The 27082-nt window shown below is 45.3% G+C and overlaps 8 protein-coding genes across 8 annotated transcripts; 3 read left to right on the forward strand and 5 right to left on the reverse strand.

The window, feature by feature from the left end:
• Positions 1-4: 4 nt before the first annotated feature.
• V1513DRAFT_449457 (40S ribosomal protein uS12) lies at positions 5-981 on the forward strand. The gene is made up of 4 exons (XM_066898683.1): positions 5-82; positions 158-355; positions 417-624; positions 679-981. The coding sequence occupies exons 1-4, from the start codon at positions 63-65 to the stop codon at positions 688-690; spliced, it is 438 nt and encodes a 145-aa protein (XP_066752158.1). The 5' UTR covers positions 5-62; the 3' UTR covers positions 691-981.
• A 426-nt stretch (positions 982-1407) lies between these two features.
• V1513DRAFT_382732 (glutathione S-transferase) lies at positions 1408-2228 on the reverse strand (the record flags this gene model as incomplete). Its single annotated transcript, XM_066895116.1, has 4 exons — positions 1408-1755; positions 1812-1925; positions 1977-2131; positions 2183-2228. The coding sequence occupies 4 exons, from the start codon at positions 2226-2228 to the stop codon at positions 1408-1410; spliced, it is 663 nt and encodes a 220-aa protein (XP_066752159.1).
• Positions 2229-4062: 1834 nt separating this feature from the next.
• On the forward strand, positions 4063-5332 carry V1513DRAFT_179705 (uncharacterized protein). Its single transcript, XM_066894281.1, has 2 exons — positions 4063-4271; positions 4328-5332. The coding sequence occupies exons 1-2, from the start codon at positions 4150-4152 to the stop codon at positions 5166-5168; spliced, it is 963 nt and encodes a 320-aa protein (XP_066752160.1). The 5' UTR covers positions 4063-4149; the 3' UTR covers positions 5169-5332.
• Positions 5333-5361: 29 nt separating this feature from the next.
• V1513DRAFT_449465 (concanavalin A-like lectin/glucanase domain-containing protein) lies at positions 5362-6650 on the reverse strand. Its single transcript, XM_066898684.1, has one exon. It carries the CDS (start codon positions 6468-6470, stop codon positions 5496-5498), a length of 975 nt encoding a protein of 324 aa, XP_066752161.1. The 5' UTR covers positions 6471-6650; the 3' UTR covers positions 5362-5495.
• Positions 6651-8235: 1585 nt separating this feature from the next.
• On the forward strand, positions 8236-13118 carry V1513DRAFT_449469 (P-loop containing nucleoside triphosphate hydrolase protein). The gene is made up of 4 exons (XM_066898685.1): positions 8236-9167; positions 9224-9761; positions 9814-11452; positions 11505-13118. The coding sequence occupies exons 1-4, from the start codon at positions 8632-8634 to the stop codon at positions 12860-12862; spliced, it is 4071 nt and encodes a 1356-aa protein (XP_066752162.1). The 5' UTR covers positions 8236-8631; the 3' UTR covers positions 12863-13118.
• An 8514-nt stretch (positions 13119-21632) lies between these two features.
• Positions 21633-24776, reverse strand: V1513DRAFT_449478 (kinase-like domain-containing protein). The gene is made up of 6 exons (XM_066898686.1): positions 24600-24776; positions 23679-24373; positions 23058-23629; positions 22748-23007; positions 22454-22696; positions 21633-22374 (listed from the first exon to the last, which is right to left on the reverse strand). The coding sequence occupies exons 2-6, from the start codon at positions 24295-24297 to the stop codon at positions 21927-21929; spliced, it is 2142 nt and encodes a 713-aa protein (XP_066752163.1). The 5' UTR covers positions 24298-24373; positions 24600-24776; the 3' UTR covers positions 21633-21926.
• Positions 24777-24923: 147 nt separating this feature from the next.
• Positions 24924-25650, reverse strand: V1513DRAFT_432927 (uncharacterized protein; the record flags this gene model as incomplete). Its single annotated transcript, XM_066896422.1, has 3 exons — positions 24924-25340; positions 25470-25565; positions 25591-25650. 3 exons carry the CDS (start codon positions 25648-25650, stop codon positions 24924-24926), a joined length of 573 nt encoding a protein of 190 aa, XP_066752164.1.
• A 434-nt stretch (positions 25651-26084) lies between these two features.
• On the reverse strand, positions 26085-26928 carry V1513DRAFT_449488 (60S ribosomal protein eL31). Its single transcript, XM_066898687.1, has 3 exons — positions 26800-26928; positions 26663-26737; positions 26085-26592 (listed from the first exon to the last, which is right to left on the reverse strand). Exons 1-3 carry the CDS (start codon positions 26872-26874, stop codon positions 26386-26388), a joined length of 357 nt encoding a protein of 118 aa, XP_066752165.1. The 5' UTR covers positions 26875-26928; the 3' UTR covers positions 26085-26385.
• Between the last annotated feature and the right edge of the window lie 154 nt (positions 26929-27082).

A 27082-nucleotide genomic window follows, 5' to 3' on the forward strand; every position in this document is an offset into this window, starting at 1 on the left:
AAACGTTCTCCGTTTGCATTCCACATTCGCAAATTCACGAGACTTCGATCGACACTTAAAAAATGGGCAAAGGAAAGCCAAGGTATGTCAAATATGAATATGCATCTATCCTTCGAACATATATCAGGAAATGAAGGCTAACAACGAGCGAACGAAGAGGATTAAACTCAGCGCGAAAGCTCCGCACTCACCGTCGTGACAACAGATGGGCGGATCTGTCCTATAAGAAGCGTCTTCTTGGAACCGCATTCAAGTCGTCGCCTTTCGGTGGTTCTTCGCACGCTAAGGGAATTGTTCTCGAGAAAGTGGGTGTTATGGCTAAGCAGCCCAACTCCGCTATCCGAAAATGTGTCCGGTATGTCAAATTTAGTTAGAGGACGACGGAAGAATGCAAGACTGATAGGGTTTGTGTACAGTGTCCAGCTTATCAAGAACGGCAAAAAGGTCACTGCTTTCGTCCCTAATGACGGTTGCTTGAACTTCGTTGACGAGAACGACGAGGTACTCCTCGCCGGCTTCGGTCGTAAGGGAAAGGCTAAGGGTGATATTCCCGGTGTTCGATTCAAGGTTGTTAAGGTCTCCGGAGTCTCGCTTCTGGCACTGTGGAAGGAGAAGAAGGAGAAGGTATGTTATGATTGTAAGGAAATGGTGAGACAGCTGACTGACTTTTTTTGGTAGCCCCGTTCATAAATTTGGAGTGGCTTGGCGTATTCATATTGTATCAACATTATTCATATTTGTGATAAAAAGTATTGTATATTGTTAGATCATACACGATCATGCAAGTATTATTGTCCATCTTGATTGTGCTTTCAGGCAAAAGTTCTTGTCTTTCGTGCTTGTGCTTGGACTCCCAAGGCGTAAAATTACCGCAATCGTGAGTATTTATGCACGGTTCTAAATATGGCGAGAATCGTCAGCATCTACAGACAGGATTCAGGGTCCGTTGCGATCCACACTCTACCGTATGTTCATATCGCTATGTCTCTGTGCGAGCGCGAACCGGTGGATCATGTTGTCTCTTGTGGCAGCATCATATATAAAATCTTGTAATAAGGTCCTTTAATCGTAGAGTGGTGGAAGAAGCTATGGCTTGTGCTAACTTGATCTCAACGAGTGAGGCAGGTATAATTTATACCTCTCGCCAAAAAACGAGAACAATTACTGCGGTTTGTGACATGAGTGATGCCGATATTTACAGCAAGAACAGCCGCACCTATTTATTAATGATTTCCTAGTCTTGGGTACTTTTTGGAATTGATGATTACTCATCAGCGGTGCCTACAGATTCTTATGGTTCGGCGTTCTGACGACCGATAGTACGCTCTCTAGTATTTCTAAAACGGATTTCAATCTCTAAACATCTATTTATTATTCCACAATACATTACAATCAGGTTCTATGCTTTTACTCAGCGGGAGCCCAGATCTCGCCGACAGTGCTCGCCTTGACGCCAGGGCTGGCGAGCATTGCCTCCTTCCACTTATGGATGAGGGGATACTCCGTTTCGAGGTCGATTTTGAGTCTGTACAAAAATCGGACCCACTGGAGGAAGGATAAGTCGGCGATAGTGCACTTGCCAAGGACGAGCCATCCGGTGCCTTCCCTCTCGAGCTGGCCGCTGAGAACCTTGCACATTCGATGAACCTCCGCGACGTAGCGGTCTGCAGCCTCGACGTTCTTGTTACCGGTCAGGACCTTAAACCAGACCGCCTGGCCAGTGTAGGGGCCAAAGCCGGTCATCTGGAAGAAGAACTGTGAATGCATGTCAGTGCTAATTTTTTAGAGACTGGCAAAAAAAAGTGACATACCCAGGTGTCAACGAGCGCCTGCTCCTCGAGGGAGGCAGGGTAGAGCTTGTGCTCAGTGTCGTACTTCTTGACAAGGTAGAGGATGATGGCGCCAGACTCCCAAATGATGAGGTCCTAATTAACGTGAGCGAACAATTCAATTACATACACCCATGACAAACATACATTGTTGGAATGATCCACCAAGGCAGGGATGCGGCCGTTGGGGTTAATCTTCTCGTACTCTTGGGTCTTCATTCCATTTTCACCATCGCCAAACTCCTTGAGGACTGTCTCATACTCGAGGCCAAGTTCGCAGAGGACTTGGGCGACCTTCCAGCCTGTTTTGTGTCAGCAGTTGTTACGGAATGGGCATGTATAGCGTAACATACCGTTAGGGCCGATTGCGTGGGAATAGAGAGTGAATTGCTTAGCCATTGCTTATGTTGTTTAGCAGCTGTGGAGACTAGTGTCGACAGTGTTGGAGTTGAAGGGAGCAGGGTTTTAAGAGTTCCGAGGAACAATCCCGAGGACCGTCTAGAATGTACGGTTGCCGGCGTGCCGGTGTGCCGTCGGGCTGGCGGGCTATGTGGCTTTTGCTGCAGGGTCTTTCTTCTGTCTTTAGAGGTTCTGCGCTCTTGTCAGACCCTTGGCAACAGGTCGACATAGTGACTTATTACTTACTATTGTTTAATAAATGGTCTACGACATGGCTACATCAGAGTAGTGGCCGTTCGGAAGACTGATATGTCAGACGGGGAGAGGACTTTTATCTTGATGATTGGAAGTTGGACCAATGATTGCGTGCTTAGGTTGGTGGAATTGAAGGCAACCGACGGCGATAACCGCGCCTTTTATGATTGGTGAGCACAGGCCAGCGTCATGAATTTACCTGTTGCGAATCTACGATGCTGTTCGGTACATTAGAAAACTATTTTTTGATTTTTCATTGCGGATAGGATTACCTCGGATTTAATGGTCCTACGTACAAGAAAAAGAATTGTGTATGTAGGAGATAACTATTCTCGATATCGTTTTCTGTTAAAGCTTAGTTCGTTTTCAGTGCGGCGCTTCATGGGCCAACCTGTCTGAACAGGGCTGATTAGGGTATTGGAGTTTCGTGGAAATAGTTAGGGCTATTATGGGTGTTTGCAAGATGAGGCAACGTGACCAAAGTCAAAATGTGGTGATCACTGCATTAACTTAGTTAAAATGCAAACTTGGTTCGCACGTGATGGAAGCCAAATTGCACATGGCGGGTTACGGCTGAGAACGAATCAGTTCGGCTAAGTAGAGTATAAGATGGGCCAGCAGGGCGAGGGTTTTGGCCATTTTTTTTTTCGCATACGTCATGCGCACTTTCGGAATAGACTACAATACAAAAAAGTTTCTGACGATCCGTTGCTTAGTCGCAACATGTTTCATAGTTACAATATATGAGTATATTATTATTGTATATCGGATTCTGTAGGGGGGCCCCGGCGAAAAGTAATGGCGAAAGTGAACAGGCAAGTCCGGGGCCGCCTGGCGTTGGACTTTAAAAAACGCGGGGAAAGGGTGAGTGAGACGGACAAGTGTGACAACGTGTTTAACCACCATACTGATTTGTCTCTTACTTAATCAATGTAAATGCAGTGAAGAAACAAGCAAGCGTGAAACCATCGAACATCAGGGCTGCGCGTGACCATGACAACCGACTTTGTTTGTCGTACAGGAAAGAAGAGACGATCAGGGGCAACTTACGCCAACTGACCAGCGCTCTGCCTTCTATTCTGGGCCAGTCCGCAAAGCCCCGTCGACGTAAGAACAGCGAACGCGGAGAACGACGGCCGGCGATCCATGCCTGCTGTTGTTACATATGATCACCGTCTGACATTGTACTCGCTTTGTTTGTCGCGCCCGCCGCTGTTCGTTTGCCGTAGATCGTTGGCCGCTTCGATGCTTAACTCGACTTTTGACTACGTCGACACGGTACTGTGCTGTCTATCGCTTCTCTTTTCTATTCTTCGCGTGCCTGTTCCGTGCCTCGGCGTGCTGCCGTTGCCGCTGATGATCAACAACATACTCCCCCGGGCAGCACCCCATTTTAATATACGACAGTTCTCAATTGGCCAGAAACGACCCTCCCCCGCTCCGATCGCACAAAAGCGTATCTCATCTTGTCTTCCGCATTCACTGCCCTAGCGGCTCACTTGCCTCGATCAACCCCACCCCACTTCAGCGCGCATCGGGCGGGCCGTTGCTGTTCCTGCACTTGTCGTTGCCATTGACGCCACTACATCCTATATCTGCCTCTCACGCCGCTGTCTGTTCCATCTCTGCAACCTCCATATCCACTTCCTGATCTCTACTACTCACTATGTCCAACTCCGACATAGTCAGCGCCATTAACACGCTGATCGTCGCCTACCAGTACAAGGGAGGTTCGGTCGATTGGCGCCTCGTCGGCCAGGAACTCGGCGTCGACAAAGACTGTGCGCGGTAGGGGTTGCACTTCAATTCCTTCTGAAACCAAGTACTAACTCTAACCCACCCAGAATGCGCGTCCAGCGGCTCCTCAAGAAGTGGCCAGGCACCGATCTCGATGTCGTCGAAGAGAAGATCATGCATAGCAAGCTGGCAAAGCCTCTGACTGCCCAGACGCCGGTCTCCACCCCGGCCATTCCCATCTCGAACTCGACAACCTCGCCGACTCACACAGCGTCCACAGCCGCAGGCATATCGAAGCCGCGCCGGGACAGTTTTCATTACCATAACGACCACCAGCGCAGATTGTCGGCCTCCCACTCCCGGTCCAACTCGCTCGGCTCCAACAATTCCTTGACCGCCGGAGGCGCCTACGGTGCAAACGCGTTCGCGACCCAGCTTCTCCAGGCGTCCGAGCATTCTTCATCCTATCCTCCATCATCCATGCGAGATGACTCTTTCCTTCGTGCTCCTCAGCCCGCTCTTAAGACTGATCACCGCTACGCACAGTTTGGCCGGAGCTCGTACGAGGCGCAGTATCCTGCTTCTTCTCAGTATATTCCTCCGCCGACTCAACTCTTACATCCTGATCGCGAGCAGCAGGTGGAAGTGCCGCGGGTCCTACCGTACGGCAATAGGTATTTGTATTCATCCTCGAACCAAGGCATGAACCACATGTACACGCTGCAACAGGCAGCCGCCGTCGCTTTGGCCAACGACCGGCGATCGTCCTCCTCAAGCTCGACCTCGTCTAATCGTGGTGACTCGTCCGCCTCCCCGTTGAGTGTCAAGTCGAAACCTGAATGCGACGATGCGGAAGACAGTGCTGACGAGGGAAGCGTCGTAAGTGCAGGCGCGGCGGAAGGCGCAATGATGCTCGAGAAAATGAAGATCGACACGATCCTCGTCTAGGTTTTGTTTGGAAGTGGATGGTTTGGTGTTCGGTTGCTTGTTTACTACTGTTAATGGAGTTCTAGCGGCTAAATTTTTGCTCGTCGTGTATTAATAGCCTACACCTATACATTTTGTTACAACTTTTGTCGACGCTGATCTGGTTGATGCATTCTGGCCCGTGATTTACGCATTAAGGCATTCTTTGATAAAATTTTTGATTCGATTTACTCTCATTCTGTAAGTACTAATGACTATGTAAAACACATTTTTTTGCGAATACAAGGACTTTTCCAATCATGTTCATATCGTAATTTTGAATCAAAAATTCATCAAGACCGCAAATTACTAGAATAAGCCCTGGTTACTCTGCTGTTTGTTCTTGGCATAAACAATATATCTGGTGTAGCCCACATAGGCTGCCCCCCCGATCAATCCCAGCTTCACAAAAAACCAGAACCATGACCCTCTTTTCTTCTCCTTCCTAACTCTCTGGTCATGCGACGTCCTCGATCCCATCCCTGTTGTCCGCTCCTGGCCCGACGGTAAAAACAGCGTCGACACATCCACGGAAATCAAGTCGTGGTGTTCCGACAATTCTCCCGTCTCAGCCGAGAATCCCAAATACGCAACTGACGGTAGCGGTGGCGCCGCAACCTTGAAGCACGGCGTCCACTTGTTGGGTTCCTTATACTCAAGGTCGAGCCTCATAAAATTGTCCTTCACATAAATCAGCCGGGCCTTCGTGACATGTTGGCTATTGTGTAGTCCACGCGCAGAGCATCCTGCCAACTCGTTGGGCTTGCCGTCGTCTTCCTTGCTGTATCGCGTTTTGCCGTCGCCAACCATAGCCATCACGTACGGGAAAGTTACGCCTGGTCGATTGTTCTTGTATGTGTCGATGAAAATTCCTAGTCCCTCAAAGTTATCTGGGCCCCCAAACACAGGGCCCATTTGGTCTCGCTCCTTAGTAATCCACATCGCCATGCCGTCTCCGTACAAATTGCCTTTGCCGCTGATCTTGAACTCGAACTCGATCTCAAAGCTGGGCATCGTGAGGGGCAATCGCGACGACACATACCCGGTCTGTGACGCCCGGTCTGCTGTCAGGCGAATGTATTTATCAGTCCGAATAACTGCGTCCCCGCCATAATCGAACCACCGCGAGTGCAAACTGTCGTCCAAGTACGGAGAAGCGAGCGAGTGCGTACGCAATGGAACGCGCTTCACACCTTGCGGAAAATCTTCGTCTGCCGATGCACTGTTTGCCTGTGCGAGAGACCTCAGGAGCATGAGCGCCGTCAATAATGCCTGCAATTTCATTGTTCTCTATATATTTGCAATTATAAATTTGTGGAAAAAACACAATTTCTGTTCAGACACGCAGAATGAAAAATAACCAGTTGTCCCAAATATGCTAATAGCAACTATCTTATTATTCCTTATGAGACAGCGTCTAATGCAATGACAGCGTGGTTGTGCGCGAGGCCGACTACAGTTCGTAGGCTGACGATGTGTACTTTTCTTCGTTGGTGAGTTAGAGTGACGTCTTTCAAACGGGCTGAGCGTTTTCCACTCCACAGCTAGGAATAGGTTTCAGAGATTTGTGGTTCAGTTCGATTTGACATCAGAACGGTTCAAACCTTTTGTCGCTACGACCGAACTTTTTCGATCGGATCTTATAATGAATGCTCTCGTGCGTTCAATGTAAGGCTTTTTTCTTGAGCGGATATATGTTCTAAATACCTAGTAGTCTGTTAGCAAACCACGCTGGCTGGAACTTGAATCATTCCCAATTACGACTTACGAATCAACGGCTAGCAATTAATTCTAGCTGCTATCCGTTTTACTAAGTATTTCGAATACGTAGCGTGATTCAATCAAGATTATTGCTGTTAGTATTAGTAGTAATATTTTTCGCGTCTCATGGCCGCATAATTTGCACAATCACGTGGCATCTACCACATGAGAAGCTGCAAGTTGGGGAAACTCTGGATTTATGCTCTGGTTTGGAAGATAGGTGACGTATTCAGATATGCACGCTATTCCTGGCAACAAATCAACCGATTGGATACGTGTGGGTTGGGATGCATCTTAGTCGTGTATTTCTACTGAGCATGGTTACTATGTTTTCGACTCAGAGTTCACAGAAGAACAGATTCGACTTGTATGAAACACCTGTTCAGCGCTGTGTGCTCCCATAGCTACAGAGGCAGATACTGAAGATTAGTTAGTAAAAGTCATAGTGAAGTAATGGTCTCGAGTTATAGGTACACCAGAAATATTCACTGCAGACTAGTTTGGTACAACACTTCTTACAAGTCCTGTTTTGCGGGTTTTCAGCCCCTGACGCTAGGTTTAACCATCTTTCTCATTGATACAGTTCTCTAATGTTGTCTCATCATGCTATGCGAGATAGCGATGTGTGGGCGAGGTATTGTGACAACTGGCTGGAGTATGAGCAGATCTTGGCGTATTTATGTCTTCCATATCTATATTAGATTTTGGGGATGGGATCTGACGACGTATGTGAATGTTTGATGGATGAAATTGTCTGGTATTGAAGCATGCTGGAGGAGCATCACGTCATAGGTGGTGAAAAATTATTTTTGACGCAGGCTCCGATACTCTAGTACTATCTAGGTTCTGGCAAACATACCAGCCGTGAATCTTCTTGTGCTTAAGAAGCCTTTGTAATACGTTGACACTTGATAAGAATAGACGTGACGTATTCGGACCGTAATTCATACGATTCTGCTCCTAGGAGAATTGATCGTCGTTGCGTTCGGCTCCGAGCGGCAGCTTTAGGAAAAAGGGATGTTGTATCTTTATCTCACTTGAAACAACCAACACGATATTTTATGTAATAAGTCAATCGAGTGACGAGTCTTCTTCATCGAGTTCGGATTTGAGCGACAATGAGCTGCACAGTTTCAACGTATCGAGGCCGACTTATCTCGCTTGCCATTAAGTCGGGCTCAGTACAATTGGGTTAACAGTAGCACATGCGGCTCAGGCGCGGGTGGCTTATCGCTATCAGTACATCATGGTTCATGCGGGTCACGATTCTTGTATCGTCGGCTGCGGCCGCCTAATGATCGATCCGCCCAGTTGTAACGATCCAATTATAATCCCGACTATATAGTGTACTGATATATGCATGTTATTTGAGAATGCATTGGAATCGTGTGTCTGACTTGAGAAACATCACGTCATTTGGTGCGACGCTGTTACCTTAGTTAAACACCTTTTTGTACCCGGATTGAGATGGGTCGGGTTCCGAAATCCGGTAAGTCGGAGCGCGTTGACTCACTCATCTTGAGTAAGATCGAGTCGACGCATTAGGATGGTAGGCAGTGACTATACGAAGGTGGCCTTGCAGCGTACGGCCTACGTCTGATTATCTCTCCTCTCCTCCCTTGCTCGTGGCCATCTCCAGGCGCAAGTCAGTTTCACTCTATTCCCGAGTACACGTATTGCTTACATGAACTCCATCGTGGACGACGAAAAGTCGCCTCTTGTCAAGGCCGATGCCTACGACAAGTCCTCCTCAGCTTCGTCAGTGACTATAGACCACGAAAAGGGGAGATCCATTGATGTCGACGTCTCGGAATTGGACGAGTTCAGTCATCTGCCTGCACATGAGGCAAAGATCCTGCGTGACCAGGTTACGATCAAGCCAACCGTCATCAACTTCTTCTCCTTCTACAGATACGCGACCACGAAAGATGTCCTGCTCTTGTTGATTTCGACGGTGTGCGCAATTGCAGACGGATGTATGCGCCCTCTTATGACGTTTGTTTTCGGAAGTATAACTCAGACATTTACCACCTACGCTGCACAACAGAACATGGGATACTATAATGGCACAAATTTTGAGTTTTATGACATCTACAATAGCACTGCTCACCACCAGATTAACAGTGCGCCTGTGGAGTATAGCAATACCGGATACTATGGATCTGAGTTCAAATATATTTCCCCGGACGAATTCCAGACCGAGGTTAACCGTCTGACATTGTGAGTCTATTTGAGGTGAAGTCCTCTGGGCAGTGCTTACGAGTCATGTCATGTAGGTACTTGGTCTACATTGGTGTCGTAGATATCATAATTTCATATGTCGCCATCTACATCTTCATCGATAGGGGTGAAGTCCTTTCTGGGCGCATCAAAGAGAACTATCTGGCCGCGACTCTTCGTCAAAACATTGGCTACTTTGACAAACTCGGGTCCGGCGAAATCACGGTTCGTATCGCGGCCGACACTATTCTGATTCAGGAAGGCATGTCGGAAAAAGTCTCGTATATCATATCCAATGGAACAATGTTCGTCGCTGCGTTTGCAATTGGATTTATTCGTGCTTATAAGCTGACGTTCATAATGATGTCTATTGCTGCGTTTATATTGATATCTTTTGCATTTGTATTGAATAAGATGGCAACATATTATACTAAGGCTCTTGAGGGATCATCTACTGGTGGCTCTATTGCCGAAGAAGTACTGTCCAGTATTCGAAACGTACATGCGTTTGGTATTCAGGATCGCCTGGCTTCGAAATATGATAATTATCTTGCTATCAGCGAGAAATGGGCGTTCAAGGCCGGTGTTGCTCTTGTATGTTATTTAGGTATAATTTGTCCATTCACTTGAACTGATGAGAACACAGGGCGCGGTAACCGGTGTGATGTGGCTTGGTGTCTATTCCAACGACGCTCTTGGATTTTGGCAGGGCGCTCGGTTTATTCGTGCTGGCGAGGAGACAGTTGGCGGGGTTGTCACGACTCTCATGTGTATGATTCTTAGCACCTATGCTCTAAGTAATATATCTCCACATGCTAGAAGTGTCACAAATGGTATGGCTGCGGCTGTCAAAATCTTTGCGACTATTGACCGGGAATCCATAATTGACTCATATTCGGAAGCCGGCAAGAAGTTAGAAAGAATTGAGGGAAACATTGAGCTTAAAAATGTGAAGTTTGTCTACCCATCTCGCCCTAATGTCACTGTTCTCAACGAATTCAACCTTAAAATTGCAGCTGGCAATACTGTTGCACTTGTCGGTGCGTCTGGGTCTGGAAAATCTACTATTATCGGGCTGTTGGAACGGTTTTACGATCCTCTTTCTGGGGCAGTGGAGCTCGATGGTGTCAACATCAATGACCTTAACATTCGATGGCTTCGTCAGCAAATATCCTTGGTTTCTCAAGAGCCAACGCTTTTTGGCTGTTCAATTTACGAGAATATTGCTCACGGTCTTATTGGCACGCAGTACGAATTTGTTTCTGAGATTGAGAAGCGTGAGCTGGTTAAGGAGGCTTGCAGGCAAGCAAATGCTATGGCATTTATTGACACGTTCCCCGAAGGTCTAGACACCAGTGTGGGTGAGAGAGGATTCCTGATGTCGGGCGGCCAGAAGCAGCGTATTGCTATTGCTCGTGCTATTGTTGCGGACCCCAAGATCTTGCTTTTGGATGAAGCTACATCGGCATTGGATACTCGAAGTGAAGGAATTGTTCAGGAAGCTCTCGATCGTGCGTCGAAGAATCGTACTACTATTGTGGTTGCTCATCGTCTAACCACTATTAAAGACGCTGATGACATTGTTGTTATGCGTCGTGGCGTCATCATTGAACATGGTACTCACAATGAGTTGATTGCGCTGAAAGGAGAATATTGCAAACTTGTTGAGGCGCAGAAGATTGAACAACAAAAGGAAAAACTAAAAGCCCGGGATAATGTTGACACAGCTGACGACAAGGCCGCAGCTGAATCTGATCAGATAGACGAATTTCAGGAAGATGGAGTCCTTGGACTTCACAGGCTCAAAACTGGGTCTTCTATATCTAGCATAGTTATTGGTCAGAGACCAGAGAGAGTCGATGTTGATCCTGCTGACTACTCTCTTTGGGAACTGATCTCGTTCTTATATAAGTTGAATTCGGAAGAGAATCATTATAACATCCTGGGTACCATCATGTCTGCTATCACCGGTCTTGGATATGACGCTATGGGTTTGTTCTTTGGCAGATGCGTCCAAGCTTTTGGGGCTATTCCAGACTATGACTATATGACTCGGCAAATTGCTATTTTTTCCGGTCTTTTCTTCATGCTAGCATGCTTCCAATTTGTTGTCACCGGCTTAGCTCTTGCTTTCTTCTCATTCACTTCGCAGAAGTTAGTTCGTCGCATCCGGATTCGCACATTCAGACAGATGCTTCGTCAAGATATTTCGTTTTATGATCGTGACGAGAATACAACTGGGTCTCTGACGAGCATGTTGTCGCAAGATGCTCAGCATGTTGAAGGTATGCTATGTGATTCATTTGTTCGACATTCAGCATGATAACGAATAAAAAGGCTTTGGTGGGGCTACAATGGCTCAGCTCGCGAACTCTCTGATGATGATCATCTCTGGCGTTATTTTGGCTCTTTCTCTTGCATGGAAGCTTGCTATAGTTTGCGGCGCTTGTCTTCCAATCATTATCTCCAGCGGATTCTGGAGATTCTATGTGCTTTCGGTTTTTCAAAACACAACGAAGAAATCGAACGAATTGGCAGGCAGCTATGCGTGTGAAGCCACGTCGGCTATCCGTACAGTAGCTTCACTCACCCGTGAGCATGATGTCATGGCTCATTACCATGCTATTATTATGGAGCAAGGCCGCATCAGTAAACGTGCATCAAACAGATCTGCATTCTGGTATGGTATTGCCCAGGGCATGCAGTACTTTACTTTGGCTCTCGCATTCTGGTACGGAAGCTCTTTCATTCGACGCAACGAGTACACTCTGTTTCAATTCTATGTTACCTATACTACGATCATTGTCGGCGCTGAGGCAGCCGGTATCATGTTCTCATTTGCACCTGATATGGGTAAGGCTAAATCTGCCACTGCAAATATTAAAAAGATGTTAGAGACTGTCCCCGAGATTGACACCTGGACAGAGACTGGCATCGTTCCAGACAATGTTCGTGGTGATGTGGAGTTCCGAGATGTCCATTTCAGATATCCAACGCGTCCTCAAGTTCCCGTTCTTAGAGGATTAAATTTAAAGATCAAGCAAGGACAATATGTAGCCCTAGTCGGCTCCTCTGGGTGTGGGAAAAGTACAACAATTAGTCTTATTGAATCCTTCTATAAGCCATTGTCGGGACAAATTCTTCTTGATGGACAGGATATTAATGAATTCAACATTAATGCTTATCGTGAGCAAATCGCACTTGTTCAGCAAGAGCCTACATTGTATGCCGGAACCATACGAGAGAATATTGAATTCGGTACCTCGCGAGCAGTCACAGATGAAGAAATACACATGGTCTGTAAGCAGGCTAACATTCACGACTTTATTATGTCACTTCCGGATGGCTACAATACAATTTGTGGTTCTAAGGGATCTTTACTTTCTGGAGGTCAGAAACAGAGAATTGCCATTGCTCGTGCGCTTATTCGGCAGCCGAAGGTTCTTCTACTTGACGAAGCCACATCTGCTCTTGACTCTGAATCTGAAAAAGTTGTGCAAGCAGCACTAGATGCTGCGGCGAGGGGTCGCACCACCATAGCTGTTGCTCACAGATTAAGCACAATTCAGAATGCAGACATAATATATGTGTTTGAAGCAGGCAAAGTTCTTGAGTCAGGAACGCATCAAGAATTGCTGGAAACAAGGGGCAAGTACTATGAGCTGGTCCAACTTCAGGCTTTAGAGCGGGCGTAATATGATAGAACCTCGCGGGTTCGAATATATATCTAGATGTACATTACATATAAAGGGTAAAGTAAGAACTCGTCAAAATGTCGTTGAACGGTATTTCCGATAATCAGATGATTTAACTACGAGCATCCATATTAAGTGAATTTTCGAACGTAATTGTTGTAATATTAGTTTGATATATATTGTTTGTGCACCAGAGTGATGTTCCGAGATATATATATATATAGAAAGTGGCGACATTTACTTCAACTAATTTCCAATTATTCGGACTTTAATGCTCCGCAACCTGTGCAACCGAACTTTTTCCTGTCCGAGTTGTCAATATCCGACTTCTTGTGGATATGGGCTTGTATGTCGATAACGGCTTGGCGGGATGGCTTCTAAGGGCCGCTAGCCGCACATCCAGGTAGCGGAGAAGAGCGCTAGAATGTGTAGAGTGATTAGACGGCTGAATGACTATGAGGATATCGTGGCCGCGCCTCGACCGGAGAGGACTGCAGGGGTGCATTGGTGGGAGCAGTTCTTACGAGATGTATCCCATGTAATTCGTTCGAGAGACAAAAACGCTTCTTTCAGGATACACTAACGCAATGATTAAGAGATGAAATTTGGCAGTAAGTATAGATAGTACAGCTTGATAACTTGAAGGCTCCTAGGATCGGCACTGTAAATTACTGGGCATCTCCGAGTACCAGCCTCATTAGGGACGCAACGGATAACCGTCGGGAAATATTATATTGCATAATTGAAGAGTGCCATTAGATCGTTGGAAGAACTGCGCAGGCCATTGTGATTGGTGAATGTGGTAGAAGAGCAAAAGCAGTGTTTAATAGAGCACCATGGATTAGTGTCTTGATACCCTGTCGCAGAACATATGCGTTCTTAAGTATCGTTGCGTGGATGCAGAAAATGATGGCCGTTATCTTATGGGTTGAGTTCATTAGATACGCAAGAAGAAGAAGATCTGAGCGATATCAGGTTGTAGTTGCCCGTTCCACATTTAATAGGGAGGTCTCTGCAACTTGTTTAGAGGAAGGTTTTTGTCCGCCAAAACCGGATTCGATGCTGCCTCTCGTCATTGAAGAATTTGTAATGCCATTTTACATGGATAAAAAATATCACGCAAAGCCAGCTGTTTTTAACAAATTACGAAGATTCTTCACATTTGAAACTAAACTTGTCAGTGGTTTTTACGGGTTGCCCCTGAGCAGCCTAAGGCGCCTTGGCAGAATGACCGGTAGGGCTAAGGCAGCATTAACTCGGAGCGTTCTTGAGTATCTCGTAGGGACATTGCTTATAAATTTCCTAATAAGCTTAGTTCTTTACAATTGCTCCACAATATGTTATAAAGATTTTGTGGTGCTGTGAGTCCAATATCCAAGAGGTTTCTGTGAGTCCAATATCCAAGAGGTTGCTCGACACGTAGATCTTAGACAACGCCATTCATTGGCAATGTGCGGCTCAGGCAAACGTACTCACCCGGATTTTTAAGTTAGCGATGCCTGCTTCTACCCATTCAAGGGCCATTGAGCAAACCAACAACAGTACATGCTTTCACAATCGCTTGCTATAGAGAAACTGCTCAATGACCAAGACTCCAACACTCGAGAACATGTATTGGAACGGAAAGTCCAAATTGTCAGTAGTTATATTACTCTCCCGATGTGGGTTGGTACTCGTCATGCCATGGACGGTTTGCCGCGTCAATGAATCTGGATAGGACAATGGAAGAATGCTCCAGCAAATTGAACTGGTTAACCAATGTGGAATCTGTCATGAGAGGGGACACGGTAAAGACGGAGGAATATGTTAGATAAGCAAAGATCAGCGGACGGTGATAAACCAAGACTTGAGAGGTATAATGGAGGCTTGTCCATACCATATTAACACTCTAATCATTGTATTGTCGCAGACAACTTACCGCTCAACTATCAAGTTTTTCGTTCTTCATTTCCTTTGAGTTCATGAGTTTTGTTTCTGCGGAACTAAACTAGCAAAAGTATCCTTTACTTCTAAAAAAACACTTCTGTTTCAGATATTGACTCATGATTTCCAACAAACTCTCGTAAAGGTCTTAACGACTTGGCGCTGAGGTAAGTAAGTTTACAGGGACACCACACAACAGTTAACCGGTGAAATGAGACGCATCGACGTCGATCTGTGCCGAAAAGAACCGAATTAAAGAAATCGATGATTATGCGAAATTAACCACAATTTGATGGTGATGAATTGTTGGAGAACCATACAGTTGGATTGGCTCAAGAGTTTAGAACCAAAAGATGAGCAGCACTATCAAAAGGACCAGCAGTTGGGTCCAAAAATGTGGCCAGAAGGAAGGAAGGAACGCGGTATTATGAAGATGGGTTTTCATGATAGATACAAGAGCGCAAATCGGATCGGAACAAAGCAAGGCTTGTTGCGCATGGATCTACTCAAGGATATGTGTGTTGACTATGATGAAACGCTTGCGCGGGTACTGCGTTCTGAGTCGCAAGATATTTTACTTGCAAAGGGGACGGTGAACGAGACGGGAGTGCACCAAATTGGAGTCAATTCCGCATTCTTCTATAGAAAAACTAAATATCTATGATGCAGCTACCGAGATTCGTAGGGCAACATCCTAGTCATTGTATGGCGGCTAAGCTTGTAGCGCCTCAATCGGCTTGGAATGCGGGCTCTATGCATTTCTCGCTAGCCATGGCAGCAAACAGGTATCTTTCCACACGGGGAACAACAACGGCAGGTATAAAGGCTAATAAGATTTCTCTGGGTCTGTACCAGGTTGCGAGACAAGAAAAGCTCGCGAGAACCAAGCCATTTTGTCCCATTACCAGGTCCAGCAGCGCATTGTCGACAGGCGTCAAGAAGGGAGCCTGTTACAGGCCCATAAGGAAACGGTGCTAGGTTTTACCTCCGGGATTTTTTGTTGTCCCACTGGGATTTTGTTTGTTCCCGGAGGATTTGCTTCTGTACAGTGCAAGTCCCACGTGGATTTTAACAATGCTCCGCTTAATTTTGGCAATATTGCGGGTTTTGCGAGTTTTGTGGGGGGGTTTTGTGCTACGCGATACGCGACACACAATTGGCCAAATCCACCGATTCGCTCGAACTAATTCTCTAGTTCTTTTCTCTTCTTCTATATTTCTACTTCTTCAATTGGGGGTTGCGTGGCCGCCCACGTGGTCGTTTACCTTCTTAAGCTTCTCTTCTGCCTCGCGAACAATCTTCAACACTTCCCTTGTACAAAACAGAAAAAATTCGCCATATACCTTGATTCTCTTGCCCTTTGTTTTCATTTCTTGCGGTCTGAAGCCATTGCAGACTCTGTACCTCTTGAAGCTCCTTGAGTTCAGGATTTTGACTTTTTTCGGCCAGCTAGGTCATTCGCTTCCCATATCGCGAGTTGGTGAGGCAAAATACTTTGCTTGCCCGAGGTGTATTAAAGATTAATTTGCGTGCTATAGCTCTGATGTTCCGTCTGGAGAACAGCTCTTCCGAACGGAAAGGTCTAGGTCCATCATGTTAGTTGAGATTTTAGGAGTATAAGGCGGCTCTAGGGCTGGAAGTGGAGGGCTATTTAACACTCGCCGAAGACTAAATGGAATCAAATCCAGCTCCTTTCCACCCACTTTGAATGTTCTGTAGTGTAGGAGCTTTCTCTCAAGTGCGGTGAAAATGTTCAACCCAATCAGCCATCCCGCTTCATTCGCTGCATGCCAGCCCGAATATACCAATCGACTTCTTGGGCATGATATCTCTTTAGTGGCCCATACACCAACATAAAGTGGCAGAAGTAAATGCACACACTGAGGAGTTGTTCAATATGCCAGAAGCTTGCACTATTAAGTTAAAGGAACTCGGCCAGCCAATGATGTAGGAGAAATGGCAACAGTGATAGTTCTGGGAACAGCATCGGGACGGTTGTGAAGATGGTAGAGATAGGTTCAAGGAGTTAAAGCTGGCCGTAGATGCTGATGGCCTTAAATCCACCTCTGGTATTGGTTGAGGCTTCTGGAAGTAAAATGAGCTAGAAGTCCAGAATGTATGGCATTAATTCGCACATAGCAGCACAACAGGCGTTGCGGCTCAAAAGACACGCAGAATTTCTCCGTTTGCAAGAGCAAATGGCCCAGGACAATAGTAATATTCACAACTTAATTAAGCCTACAGTCTCCTTACAATCTACTCGCCAAGACAAGATCTTCGTTTTGAAAGGATGTTCTATAACAACAGACATACTTGCAAACTTGTGCCTAGAGATCGATTCTCTCAGCTTTGGAAGAAATTGGTGGTGGAAAATTAGCAGACATTCCTTCAAATGAAAGTGTTGGCAATTGAACCGATGACTGAGACGAAGTGGAGAAAATGGAGAAGGTGGAGAAGTGAGTGACCGTGCAAACGGGAATTCAGGACACATTTCCGCACATAAGATAAAGCGGCTCCAGCCCATTGATGTAATATAATAATATAATAACGACGACACAGATAAGCAATCCAGACGCCAGAATCGAGGACATAGAGCAACTGATAATGACATAATAATTGGACATTCATTGATCGCCTTCTTAGAAACAAGCTTGTGACACTGTTGAAACTGAAATATTTAAGGAGAATCTTGGAACCGTGCCTGCTATCCGTCTTTGGGGCTTGAACTCTTAGTGTGTGCCCTTCCACAACTTGGTCACCGAAAGTGGTGTCGGTTGGTGAGTCGGTCGCACTGTCCACAACTGCCTTTTGAAGTAAGTAACAGGCAGGGAAGGGAACTCTGTTTCAATTTGCTCTAGTTTACGCTGACATGACTTCCACCCTGTCGCAGTTCAATAAGTTCATGAAACTTTCGAACTCCGTCATGCTGTTTGAACGTTACCCGAGAGTTCTTGACAATATTTTGTTGGATGTGCCAGCGAGCAGCACAGTTCATTGAACGTATGCGGAAAACTTCTGAGTGCCTTAGCTGGCGCGACATCTGGTAACACATTCTATTTGAGATTTGGCTCAATAGGTATCATCATATCACTTACATAGCTGCTCAAGCATAAGTGTGCGTCTGTTCGTTAGCAATGAAACACAGGGCTACGCGGATGGTGCAGCGGTTGTTATCCACGGTCACTATGCTGACCAATGAACATGGAAGCGACTGTTCCTGCAAGTTGCGTCAATTAACAGCAGTAACTTATACACGATTCGCAACATCGCAGAATGACAGACAAAAACCGACTCTCTTGGGTACTATATTGTCGGCTCAATTTGAACACGAAATATAAACGCGATGAACAATACAGAGTGCATTCTTATTGTGCAAAATCTCAATGTATTTTTGTGCAACATGATTAAGGTCCTGTTACTATTCGGCTGAATGTATAACAGATACGTTCTTAAGAATAGTAGGTTGCCGAAATCATATGATTATTATCTTGTGGGACGCTAGAGACTGCATTGGTACTAGATAGGACATGTAATAAGATACGCAGAAATTAGAGCGATGTCGGACAGAAGCTACTCAACATTTAATCTGGGAACCCCGTCCCTGCTAGTTTGGATGGATTTCATGGTACTTTGTCAACCAGAGCTGCCTACAATGGAAATTACATTTGCACAACACTGCACATTTGAAAGTGATATATCATTTGTTCTAGCATACTTCACAGCCCTCGTTCAGACATTGCTTTCCCTTGTTTGATCCAGATATCATCTGCAAAAGTAGAATGGTGACAGGCAAAGTATGCTGATCATCTAATTCGATATGTAATGTTGTGCGGCTCAGGTGTTGACGTGCAAGTTTAGGCGACCTTATTTCCTCATACTCTCATGACAGATATCTTGGTACCTGGGAGGTAAGACGGCACCCATTCCGCACACTCAACATAATCGCCACCACAATAACCAAAGTTCTCATCCTCGTGTTTTCCGGTTGAAGTGGGGATTATAACTCAAATTTTCAAGGCGAAGATAAGTGAAAAATTTGACCAATATGCACCCAATAGGGGGTTTCAAGCAAAGCTGATTATTGATTTTTGGGTTAGGGCTTGGAAATAATCATTAACAATCAGCTCGTTCACGGCTGATTATTTGGGACTCTCAGTTGATCCGCGCCGTAACCCTGGACAAATCAATATCAGCAAAATTGATTTTTTGCTTGAAACCACCAAATATAGCAGCAGTTCCAAGTTGATCTTTACCCACTAAGTGCATGTTTGAAATGGGCACAAGGGCACAAAATAGTTCAACGTCTTCAGGTAGAGCTCCTCATTGCCTTGTTAATATTATTATCCCAATAACTTCACTGCATAGAAAGATATATTAGTTATAAATTTCACCAAATATTATGCAAATCAAGTCAATACAGTGCCCTGCACTGGGGGCCGGATTTTGGCCGCTAAGGACATCTGCACCTTGTCGCGTGTGCGCCGTGCATTTTAAAATTATTTCGAACGCTAAGGTGTTTACTATGGGAAACAGCCGCTGAGAAGTTGTGCGGCAATTTGTATGGGTGATGGTCGTTACCTGTATGGAGGAAATAAGGTCGCCCTTGCATTATTATTAGCATTGGTGATCTGGTTTGGCTTAAAACATGACGTCGCTGCACGTTAATTAATCACAGTTTATAGTTTGTTGTCGGTACGATATCGGCAAGGTCTAGGCAAATCGGCCATCGGCATCGTCTGCCGATAATAATCGTCTATATATTGCGCAGAGGGTTGCTATTGCGATGCGATAGGCGACGAATACCGACAATTTATATAAATCCTATACCTTTGTTGTTTGTGAGTCCTGCCTGCACTGATCAATCACGGACTCCAATACACGATAGTTCCGTCTCTGCTTTGGTTCCGCAAGCAGATTATTGCGTATATCTCTTCGACCTGGGTACTGCCAGGCAGTTTAAGTCATAAATTGACGTGCCAAAGCAGTAGTTTGACTACGACCTCAAGGTGCAGGAATCGCTATAAACTATGATTGGTTGAAGTAGAGTTCAAAGTACTGATAACCCTTGGCAAATTTACGAATAATATTTGTTATTCGTATTCGTCGCTCCGGATTTTATTGGTTACAAATATGGAAATCCTGCGAATTCGAATAAAACCTACTTCTGCCTAGGGCTGGACACGCTACGATATCGCATACGATATCGCCGGGTTTTGCCCATATCGCACATCGTATCGCCATAGGCGATATAGGGAGAGGGTAATGGTGTGACCAATCAAACACTAAGTATTAGCAAGGGTCGCAAGCTCCTTTGGATAACATCAATTGACAAGGGTCTATTAAAGTCGGACATCTAGCTTTAATCGAACTTGACTATCAAAACTATCCGTTTTGTCTATACCAGATCCCAGTGTCTAACAGTTTCTTTTACTTCTTTTGTAGATAGCAGAAATTGTGGCCATGACGTGCCTGATACAGGTTTCAGTAGAGTTTCTAACACTTGAAATTGGTTTCAAGCTGCAAAGTGGCAAAGTTTGTTTTAAAAATGGAGCAGAGATCTTAAGTAGCCGAATCACGTTACAGGAAGAGAGTCATGTGCGCTTTGAGGCGATGCATGCGATATTCACCCATCATATCGTACATCGTATCGTCTTAGCGATGTTATCGCCTAGAATATCGCCAGAAGCTTTGCTCTGACGATATCACATGCCATGGAGTTGACTGTGCAGAAGTAGGAATGATGTGTGCTGTGCTGGCGTGCCATAATGCCAAACGCGGAGATAGCAACTTCTTTACTGGACCCACATAACGCGCATCTGTATTTCATTGCACACATCTTCAGCATAACTGCCGGGAAGAGAAATCTATTGACGAGCGAGAAGTACAATGAGACCATCGGAGTACTAGCAGTGCGCACGATGTAACAAGTTAATGTCGGTCGGCAAGAAGCAGTGAGGTTCTGTCTGATAAGCACCGTGGGATACCGTGTGGCAGAATGTATCAAAGGTACAGGATATCTCAAGAATAGAAATATAGAATAGTGTGTATGCAGAAATAAGGCGACCGTTATCTTGTGAGACGGAAGTACCGCAAAGATGACTTTGGTACAGTAAGGGATATGAATTAAATACGGCAGGAAATGGTAGGTAAGGGCATATCGGTCGGTTAGATGCTCGTTCCATATGAACATAACCGGGGATATGTACCAGCTGGTCTTTTTTCGACATTCAAGAAGTCAGTGCTTCCAATTTCCCACTAGCTATGTTTCAATATTCCCAGAAGCAACTGTACGGCGACTATTTACATGTTTGTCATCTCTAATCTAAATCTGTTTGACAGCACGAATACAATTTATTAATCATACAATCTCATAACATAACATAGACGCTAAATAACACTATATCCCTAGGGCTGGACACGATATCGCCATATCGTATCGTCGGCGATACGATATCGTCAGAGGAAAACTCCTGGCGATATTCTAGGATTCTAGGCGATAATATCGCCTAGAATATCGCTATGACGATACGATGTACGATATGATGGGTGAATATCGCATCGTATCGCCTCAAAGCGCACTGGACTCTTTTGCTGTAACGGGATTCGGCCACGTAAGATCTCGGCTCCATTTTTAAAACACACTTTGCCACTTTGCAGCTTGAAACCAATTTCAAATGCTAGAACTCTACTGAAAACTGCATTAGTGGCCTCAGTTTCTGCTATCTGCAAAGAAAGTAAAACAGACTGTTAGACAATGGGATCTGGTATAGACAAACGGACAGTTTTGATAGTCGAGTTCGATTAAAACTGGATGTCCTACTTCAATAGACTCTTGTCAATTGATGTTATCCAAAGGAGCTTGCGACCCTTACTAATACTTCTAGTGTTTGATTGGTCACACCATTAACCTCCCCCCGTATCGCCCATTTGGCGATATCGTATCGTATTTTGGACGATATAGGCGATACTATATCGCCAACTTGCGATAAAATGGGCGATAATATCGCCTAAGGCGATACGATATGCGATATGGGCAAAACCCGGCGATATCGTATCGTGTCCAGTCCTATATATCCCTTCCAATAAAACAATAAGATATTTATTCCAAACGTAAGACGCGCCGCTTTATAACACAAGATGCTTATCGTTCTTGTTTCAGATTAAGAGCCGGCAGCGCTGGCAATGGAGGCACTTGAGGTCGCATCTCATGAATAGGAGGAGGAGTGAATGGCCCAGAGAACCTTTCATTTGTGATAAATGGGTGCTCCTTAGCCTGTTGCGGCGTCCACCTTTTGCGCGGATCAAAATTCAGCAAGCCCTGAACAAAATCGATAAATGCCATCCGATTAACTTTCTCACGCTCTACTTCATCTGGCTTCATGTTGCACTTAAACATAGGATACGTTGTTATAATATCTGCAAGGTGAGTGGATGCGAAATATTTCTTGCTTGGCTGCTCCATGACTTTGTGTTCCTGTGAGTACTTTTCTACACTCTTGAGCCTGTATGCTTTACCATATGGACCTATCACTTGTTCAAAGTATTCGGCAGCCTGCTTGCCTGCCTCAATCATCCATTGTGGCGGTAACCTGAAGATAGATTAAGAGCTCGCCCATCGAAGAATAAAAATAATTGGATCATGCAATAAAAAGTTGAACGATGACTTACTCTATCATATCCACAATTCTACAAATTTGATTATACTCAGAACTTCCTGGAAATAAAGGCAAGCCAAGGAATAATTCCGCAACAATACAACCCAATGACCACATATCAATAGCTGTTGTATAAGGTAGTCCCAAGATTACCTCTGGTGATCTATAAAATCGCGACTGTATGTACGTATATACAGTTTGCTTCTCATTGCATGCTGAGCCGAAATCGATGACTTTGATATTCGGACTTTCCGAACTGGAACTTGTAAGTTAGCATTCTCGCCATTGATGATTGAGCATGCCGTACTTCTCTAATAGTATATTCTCCGGCTTCAAATCACAATGAATCAGTTTCGCATCCTTAAGAACTGAAAGTGCATCAAGCAACTGCTGCGCAAATCTTCGAACCAAATTTGAATTTAACCCCCGGAACTGGTTCTGCTTGATAAGGTCGTACAGATTACTGGACAAGAGTTCGAACACCAAACACAGATGGTCATGATGAATAAATTTATCACGGAGGCGTAATATATGATGCTCATTGTCACGGTCAATCATGCCATTCAGCTGCAAATTGTCAGCGCTAGCCAACTGGTTGCAATTGGAGCGAAACTCACCAATTCAAGGACCGCCACTTCAGTCATACTCTGATTGAAATAAGCAGGCTGATTTTTGATAACTTTTACCGCGACAATCTCGGCAGTGTTTAAATCCTGGCATTTTACAACCTGCCCAAAGGTTCCTTGACCCAGGATGTCCAAAATTAAATAACATTGGTGAGAATCGTGGCCGCCTAATATGTCATTCACGTAAAGCACGTAATCGCTATTGTCATTATCATATCCACCATTCTTCGTGCCTTTACTAGGTTTGGTGAGAACCCTTCTCGGGTTCCTAGATGATTCATACTTGAACGCAGGATTGCACAGACGATACGTAGATTGTAGATCGGTTGTCAGACCATGTAGGGGACGAATGTAGTCGCCATCTGGATGGGCGCTTCGGACCTGCAGATTTTTCCGTGGAAGAAGATCGATAGTAGTATGCACCCTACGAAACGATGGAGCGGACCCAGCGGAATATCGTGTGATGTCTAGCGCAGATGGCCCAAGTTGTACAGCGGACTTCCGTCGGAGAGCGTTATCAGATAGCGTATCATTATCCACTTTCATCTCTTGCAATTGACAGCCTATATCAATGATGAATATGCCATTACACTGATGGTTACTGCAACATACCTAGGGACGATCTTACCGGCGAACTATTGTGCTGCGGTCGAGAACATGAAGACTTGGAGAACACGATCGATGGGCTGTTGTACTGCACAAGAGGCGGCGAGTGCAAGACGCTCTCTCCACTCCCATATCGTCTTAACGATGAGCTGCTCGACTGATGGGCTATCTGATGCTGATTATGATATACTTTAGTCTCGTTCAGCGACAGTTGACCGTGAGGCTTTGGAGCACTCGAATGTTCACAAGGAACGGAAATATTATAACTGAGCAGCTTCGACTCGGCAGGGGATCTTCTTGCAGAAAATGATATTGACGATTGTGTACCATACAATGAAATTCCAGAAGGCGTGGACGACGTCGGGGTCTTTATATGAGTGTATGATGGAGATGTATATCTAGTCGCGAATGCAGCACCTGCCGTTACGGGAGAAGCCTCCAGATTATTAAGAGGGGATGAGCGATGCAACAGTTCATGAAACTGATGATAATAGGATGGGTGCGCTGCTAGCTGTGGACGACGTTGTCGTCCGTGCCATGGCTCGCTATGCGGCTCGTGTGGCGGTAGCGGTTCTCGAGAAAATCCAGAATCCTTGCTAGGCATCTGCCAGAACAGATAGTCCATATATTTGCAAATATATATCAGACGTCCAAAACAAATATGTACATGTTATTTAATAGACGTCGGGATCGATCGAACACTTCATGCAGATTAGTGGAGAATCCAACTAAATGCTTGTTTAATCATTCGTTGCTGCTGACTGAATGTTCATCTCGTTCGCGGTCAATAACAGAATCATGATTACTACAAGCAATGCCATGCGTCACAGATCCATGTGTTTCATGAACAATAGCACGGAACATAAAACACAGGAATAATCAGCTGATCGCTTATCCGCATAGGCTTAGAATGATTTTTGAACTTACTTTATCAGCAATGCAGCAAGATATCTTGTGGAGTTTATTATTTAACGACTTCTTGAGCCTGAGGCGGAGCGGGAATATATAAACTAGTGAATGCCGATCTCAGTGTCTTGCCGTCGTTTATGCCAACCAACCCAATGACATAGGCACGGCTTTAATATGATAAAAGGGGTCCCCACCGCAGAAAGCCGGGTAAGGAGATCTTCGCCTACCGCCCATGATATGCGTTGAAAGATATCATCCAAAGCAGCAGGCACATATTTGCGAGAAATAAAATGATTAAGCAACGCTAAACCATTCTTATCTACATATTCTTGTCGCATACTTCTACTTGTGGAATTTGTACACCAGTTCTCCGTGCCAGTATGTTGTCACATCGGATTTGTCAATCTTCCAAGCTCTCTCTAATGACTTCACCACATCCTCTGGCAGCGGCCCCTTTTCAATAGAACTCAGATCGTTTTCCATCTGCGTCAGCGAGCTGACTCCAGTAATAAATCCAGCGCCGATCTCCGGCATAGTGAGACTGTGCTTCTTCGCAACTGGCTGAACAAGGTCCGATGCCTCCAGTATACATCTCTGAAATATCTCGAGCTGGATCTCGCCCTGCTGGGACTCGGCCGAAAATCGTCGGCTTTCGGGCACACCGGTCGACTTGTTGTACTTTCCGGAAAATAGGCCTCCAGCAAGCGGGTTGTAAATGACAAGATCCAGTCGGTATTGCAGTGAAGGAATCAACTCGTCCTGATGTCGCGAGTGATGGCATTATAGAACGGGCTTGGTACAAATGTTGGCTGGACTTGGCCGTGATCTCTATCGAGGTGACCAATGAAGCAACCTCGATTTTGCTGTATAGTTTGAGATACCGAAAACCTTGAATTTGCCGCCCTTGTAGATTTTGTCAACAGTCTTCAGGGTCTCTAAGAACGGGAACACTGCGGTCTGGAGCATGCAAATAAAAGATGTCCACTGAAACGGTCTTCAAGTTAGAGACCTGTTGAGATACTTCGGTAGCTCCGATGTATGGTGCATGCCATCCTGGGTCGGATAGCATTTTGTCGCGATTTCGAAACCGTAATCTGGTTTGGAGCCAGCGGCTACGTCTGCGCCTCCTGTTCGCTGGCGGTGTAGATACGGGCGGTTACATTCTCACTGTAGCCGTGGTGCTTGAAATCCTTGAAGATGACCTTAATATCTTCCAAACTGGTAATTCTGCCAGCGCGGGTGCCAATGTCATACAACCTGCCAAAGTGTAAGCTGGAATGAAACACTGATAGCTTCCGAGGATAACACTTAATTTAGAAGCCATTGCTGCTCATATAATGTTTCTTTCTGGCAACTAATTACGAAAGTAATTTTAATTACGATATACGTTAGATATGCGTGGCAGTAGAGGACAAAACATGATACTTATACTACACCGGGGAGGATAATCGAAGCGTATCTGCGACGGGGCATGATTTGAACTGGACTCGCAGATTAAACCCTCCCAGTTCGATATCTAGTCTACCATCATTTGCGAGCATCTTTCTTGTTGCGCCCTGATTTGCTACGAAATATACGACTTGGTTGACATGAACAAGTAAGCCTTCCTCCTATGGATCCTCCAATTCATCCCAACAATCAAACCGACTTCAATTTCTTTATGCTGACGTCTAGTTCGACTTCACTATTAATGGACTTGCACATGCATGACTATGCTGACGAATTACAACGCCGAAACTTTTATTCTCTTACTAGAAATATACAATAATGCAAACCCATTCATAAAGTCTTATCCTCCCTCGTTCTATGACTCCTCGACGACCTGAGTCTGCAGACCCTTGAATGACGAAACATTGACTGCTTGGACATACGAGAATAAAGGCTCCTTAGCCTTCTCCTCGTCATTACGCTTCCGAGAAATACGCAGACGCAATCTGTAAGGGACATGCTTGATACCTTGCTTCCAGATCTCCTTGTTTAACTGAGGGTCGAGACGAACATCCTTGGTACCCTACACTCACGTTAGCGACTCCACTTGGACGACATATTCTATTAATGCCAATTGTTCTTGAATCACTTACCATGTGCTTATATGCAAACTCCTTGATCTCCTTGACAGCAGTGGGGGCACGCTTCTTGAACTGCACGCCGTGGACCTACATTCATCGGTTAATTAGCACTATATTACTTCATCACTAATCGATGTAAATTAGCGTACGCGTTTATGAAGGTGAATGGTGTATTCGCGAGTAATAACGTCTGTCAGAGCGGATCTCTTCTGCTTGGGGGCCATTGCTGCTGTTGTTTGAGGTCTTACTGACGTGCGAGTGCCGTGATCAGAGTGGAAGTTCTAACCATCATAGCAGTGCGCACCCGGGAGGTGCGTTGTGGTCTTGTTAATTACAGAAGCCCTAGAAAAGCAGTCACAGTCATTTATTTTGATCGCCGCGATCATGTGATTAAGTTTTTCTGAGAACGCGCAAAGGCAAAGAGCCAGAGTG

The sequence above is a fragment of the Lipomyces chichibuensis genome (genome assembly GCF_038497645.1).
Source record: "Lipomyces chichibuensis strain CBS 12929 unplaced genomic scaffold V1513scaffold_30, whole genome shotgun sequence".
Taxonomy (NCBI): domain Eukaryota; kingdom Fungi; phylum Ascomycota; class Lipomycetes; order Lipomycetales; family Lipomycetaceae; genus Lipomyces; species Lipomyces chichibuensis.

Bases quoted from the DNA above. Each gene is read 5' to 3' on its own strand.
- V1513DRAFT_449457 (XM_066898683.1), top strand. From the start codon at position 63: ATGGGCAAAGGAAAGCCAAG. The intron at 83-157 runs GTATGTCAAATA...GAGCGAACGAAG, and splicing joins ATGGGCAAAGGAAAGCCAAG to AGGATTAAACTCAGCGCGAA. The intron at 356-416 runs GTATGTCAAATT...GTTTGTGTACAG, and splicing joins GCTATCCGAAAATGTGTCCG to TGTCCAGCTTATCAAGAACG.
- V1513DRAFT_179705 (XM_066894281.1), top strand. From the start codon at position 4,150: ATGTCCAACTCCGACATAGTCAGCGCCATTAACACGCTGATCGTCGCC. The intron at 4,272-4,327 runs GTAGGGGTTGCA...TAACCCACCCAG, and splicing joins GTCGACAAAGACTGTGCGCG to AATGCGCGTCCAGCGGCTCC.
- V1513DRAFT_449465 (XM_066898684.1), bottom strand. From the start codon at position 6,470: ATGAAATTGCAGGCATTATTGACGGCGCTCATGCTCCTGAGGTCTCTC.
- V1513DRAFT_449469 (XM_066898685.1), top strand. From the start codon at position 8,632: ATGAACTCCATCGTGGACGACGAAAAGTCGCCTCTTGTCAAGGCCGAT. The intron at 9,762-9,813 runs GTATGTTATTTA...ATGAGAACACAG, and splicing joins TCAAGGCCGGTGTTGCTCTT to GGCGCGGTAACCGGTGTGAT. The intron at 11,453-11,504 runs GTATGCTATGTG...ACGAATAAAAAG, and splicing joins AGATGCTCAGCATGTTGAAG to GCTTTGGTGGGGCTACAATG.
- V1513DRAFT_449478 (XM_066898686.1), bottom strand. From the start codon at position 24,297: ATGGACTATCTGTTCTGGCAGATGCCTAGCAAGGATTCTGGATTTTCT. The intron at 23,008-23,057 runs GTGAGTTTCGCT...GACAATTTGCAG, and splicing joins AAGTGGCGGTCCTTGAATTG to CTGAATGGCATGATTGACCG. The intron at 22,375-22,453 runs GTAAGTCATCGT...ATCTATCTTCAG, and splicing joins AGAATTGTGGATATGATAGA to GTTACCGCCACAATGGATGA.
- V1513DRAFT_449488 (XM_066898687.1), bottom strand. From the start codon at position 26,874: ATGGCCCCCAAGCAGAAGAGATCCGCTCTGACAGACGTTATTACTCGC. The intron at 26,738-26,799 runs GTACGCTAATTT...CGATGAATGTAG, and splicing joins CCATTCACCTTCATAAACGC to GTCCACGGCGTGCAGTTCAA. The intron at 26,593-26,662 runs GTAAGTGATTCA...ACGTGAGTGTAG, and splicing joins AGTTTGCATATAAGCACATG to GGTACCAAGGATGTTCGTCT.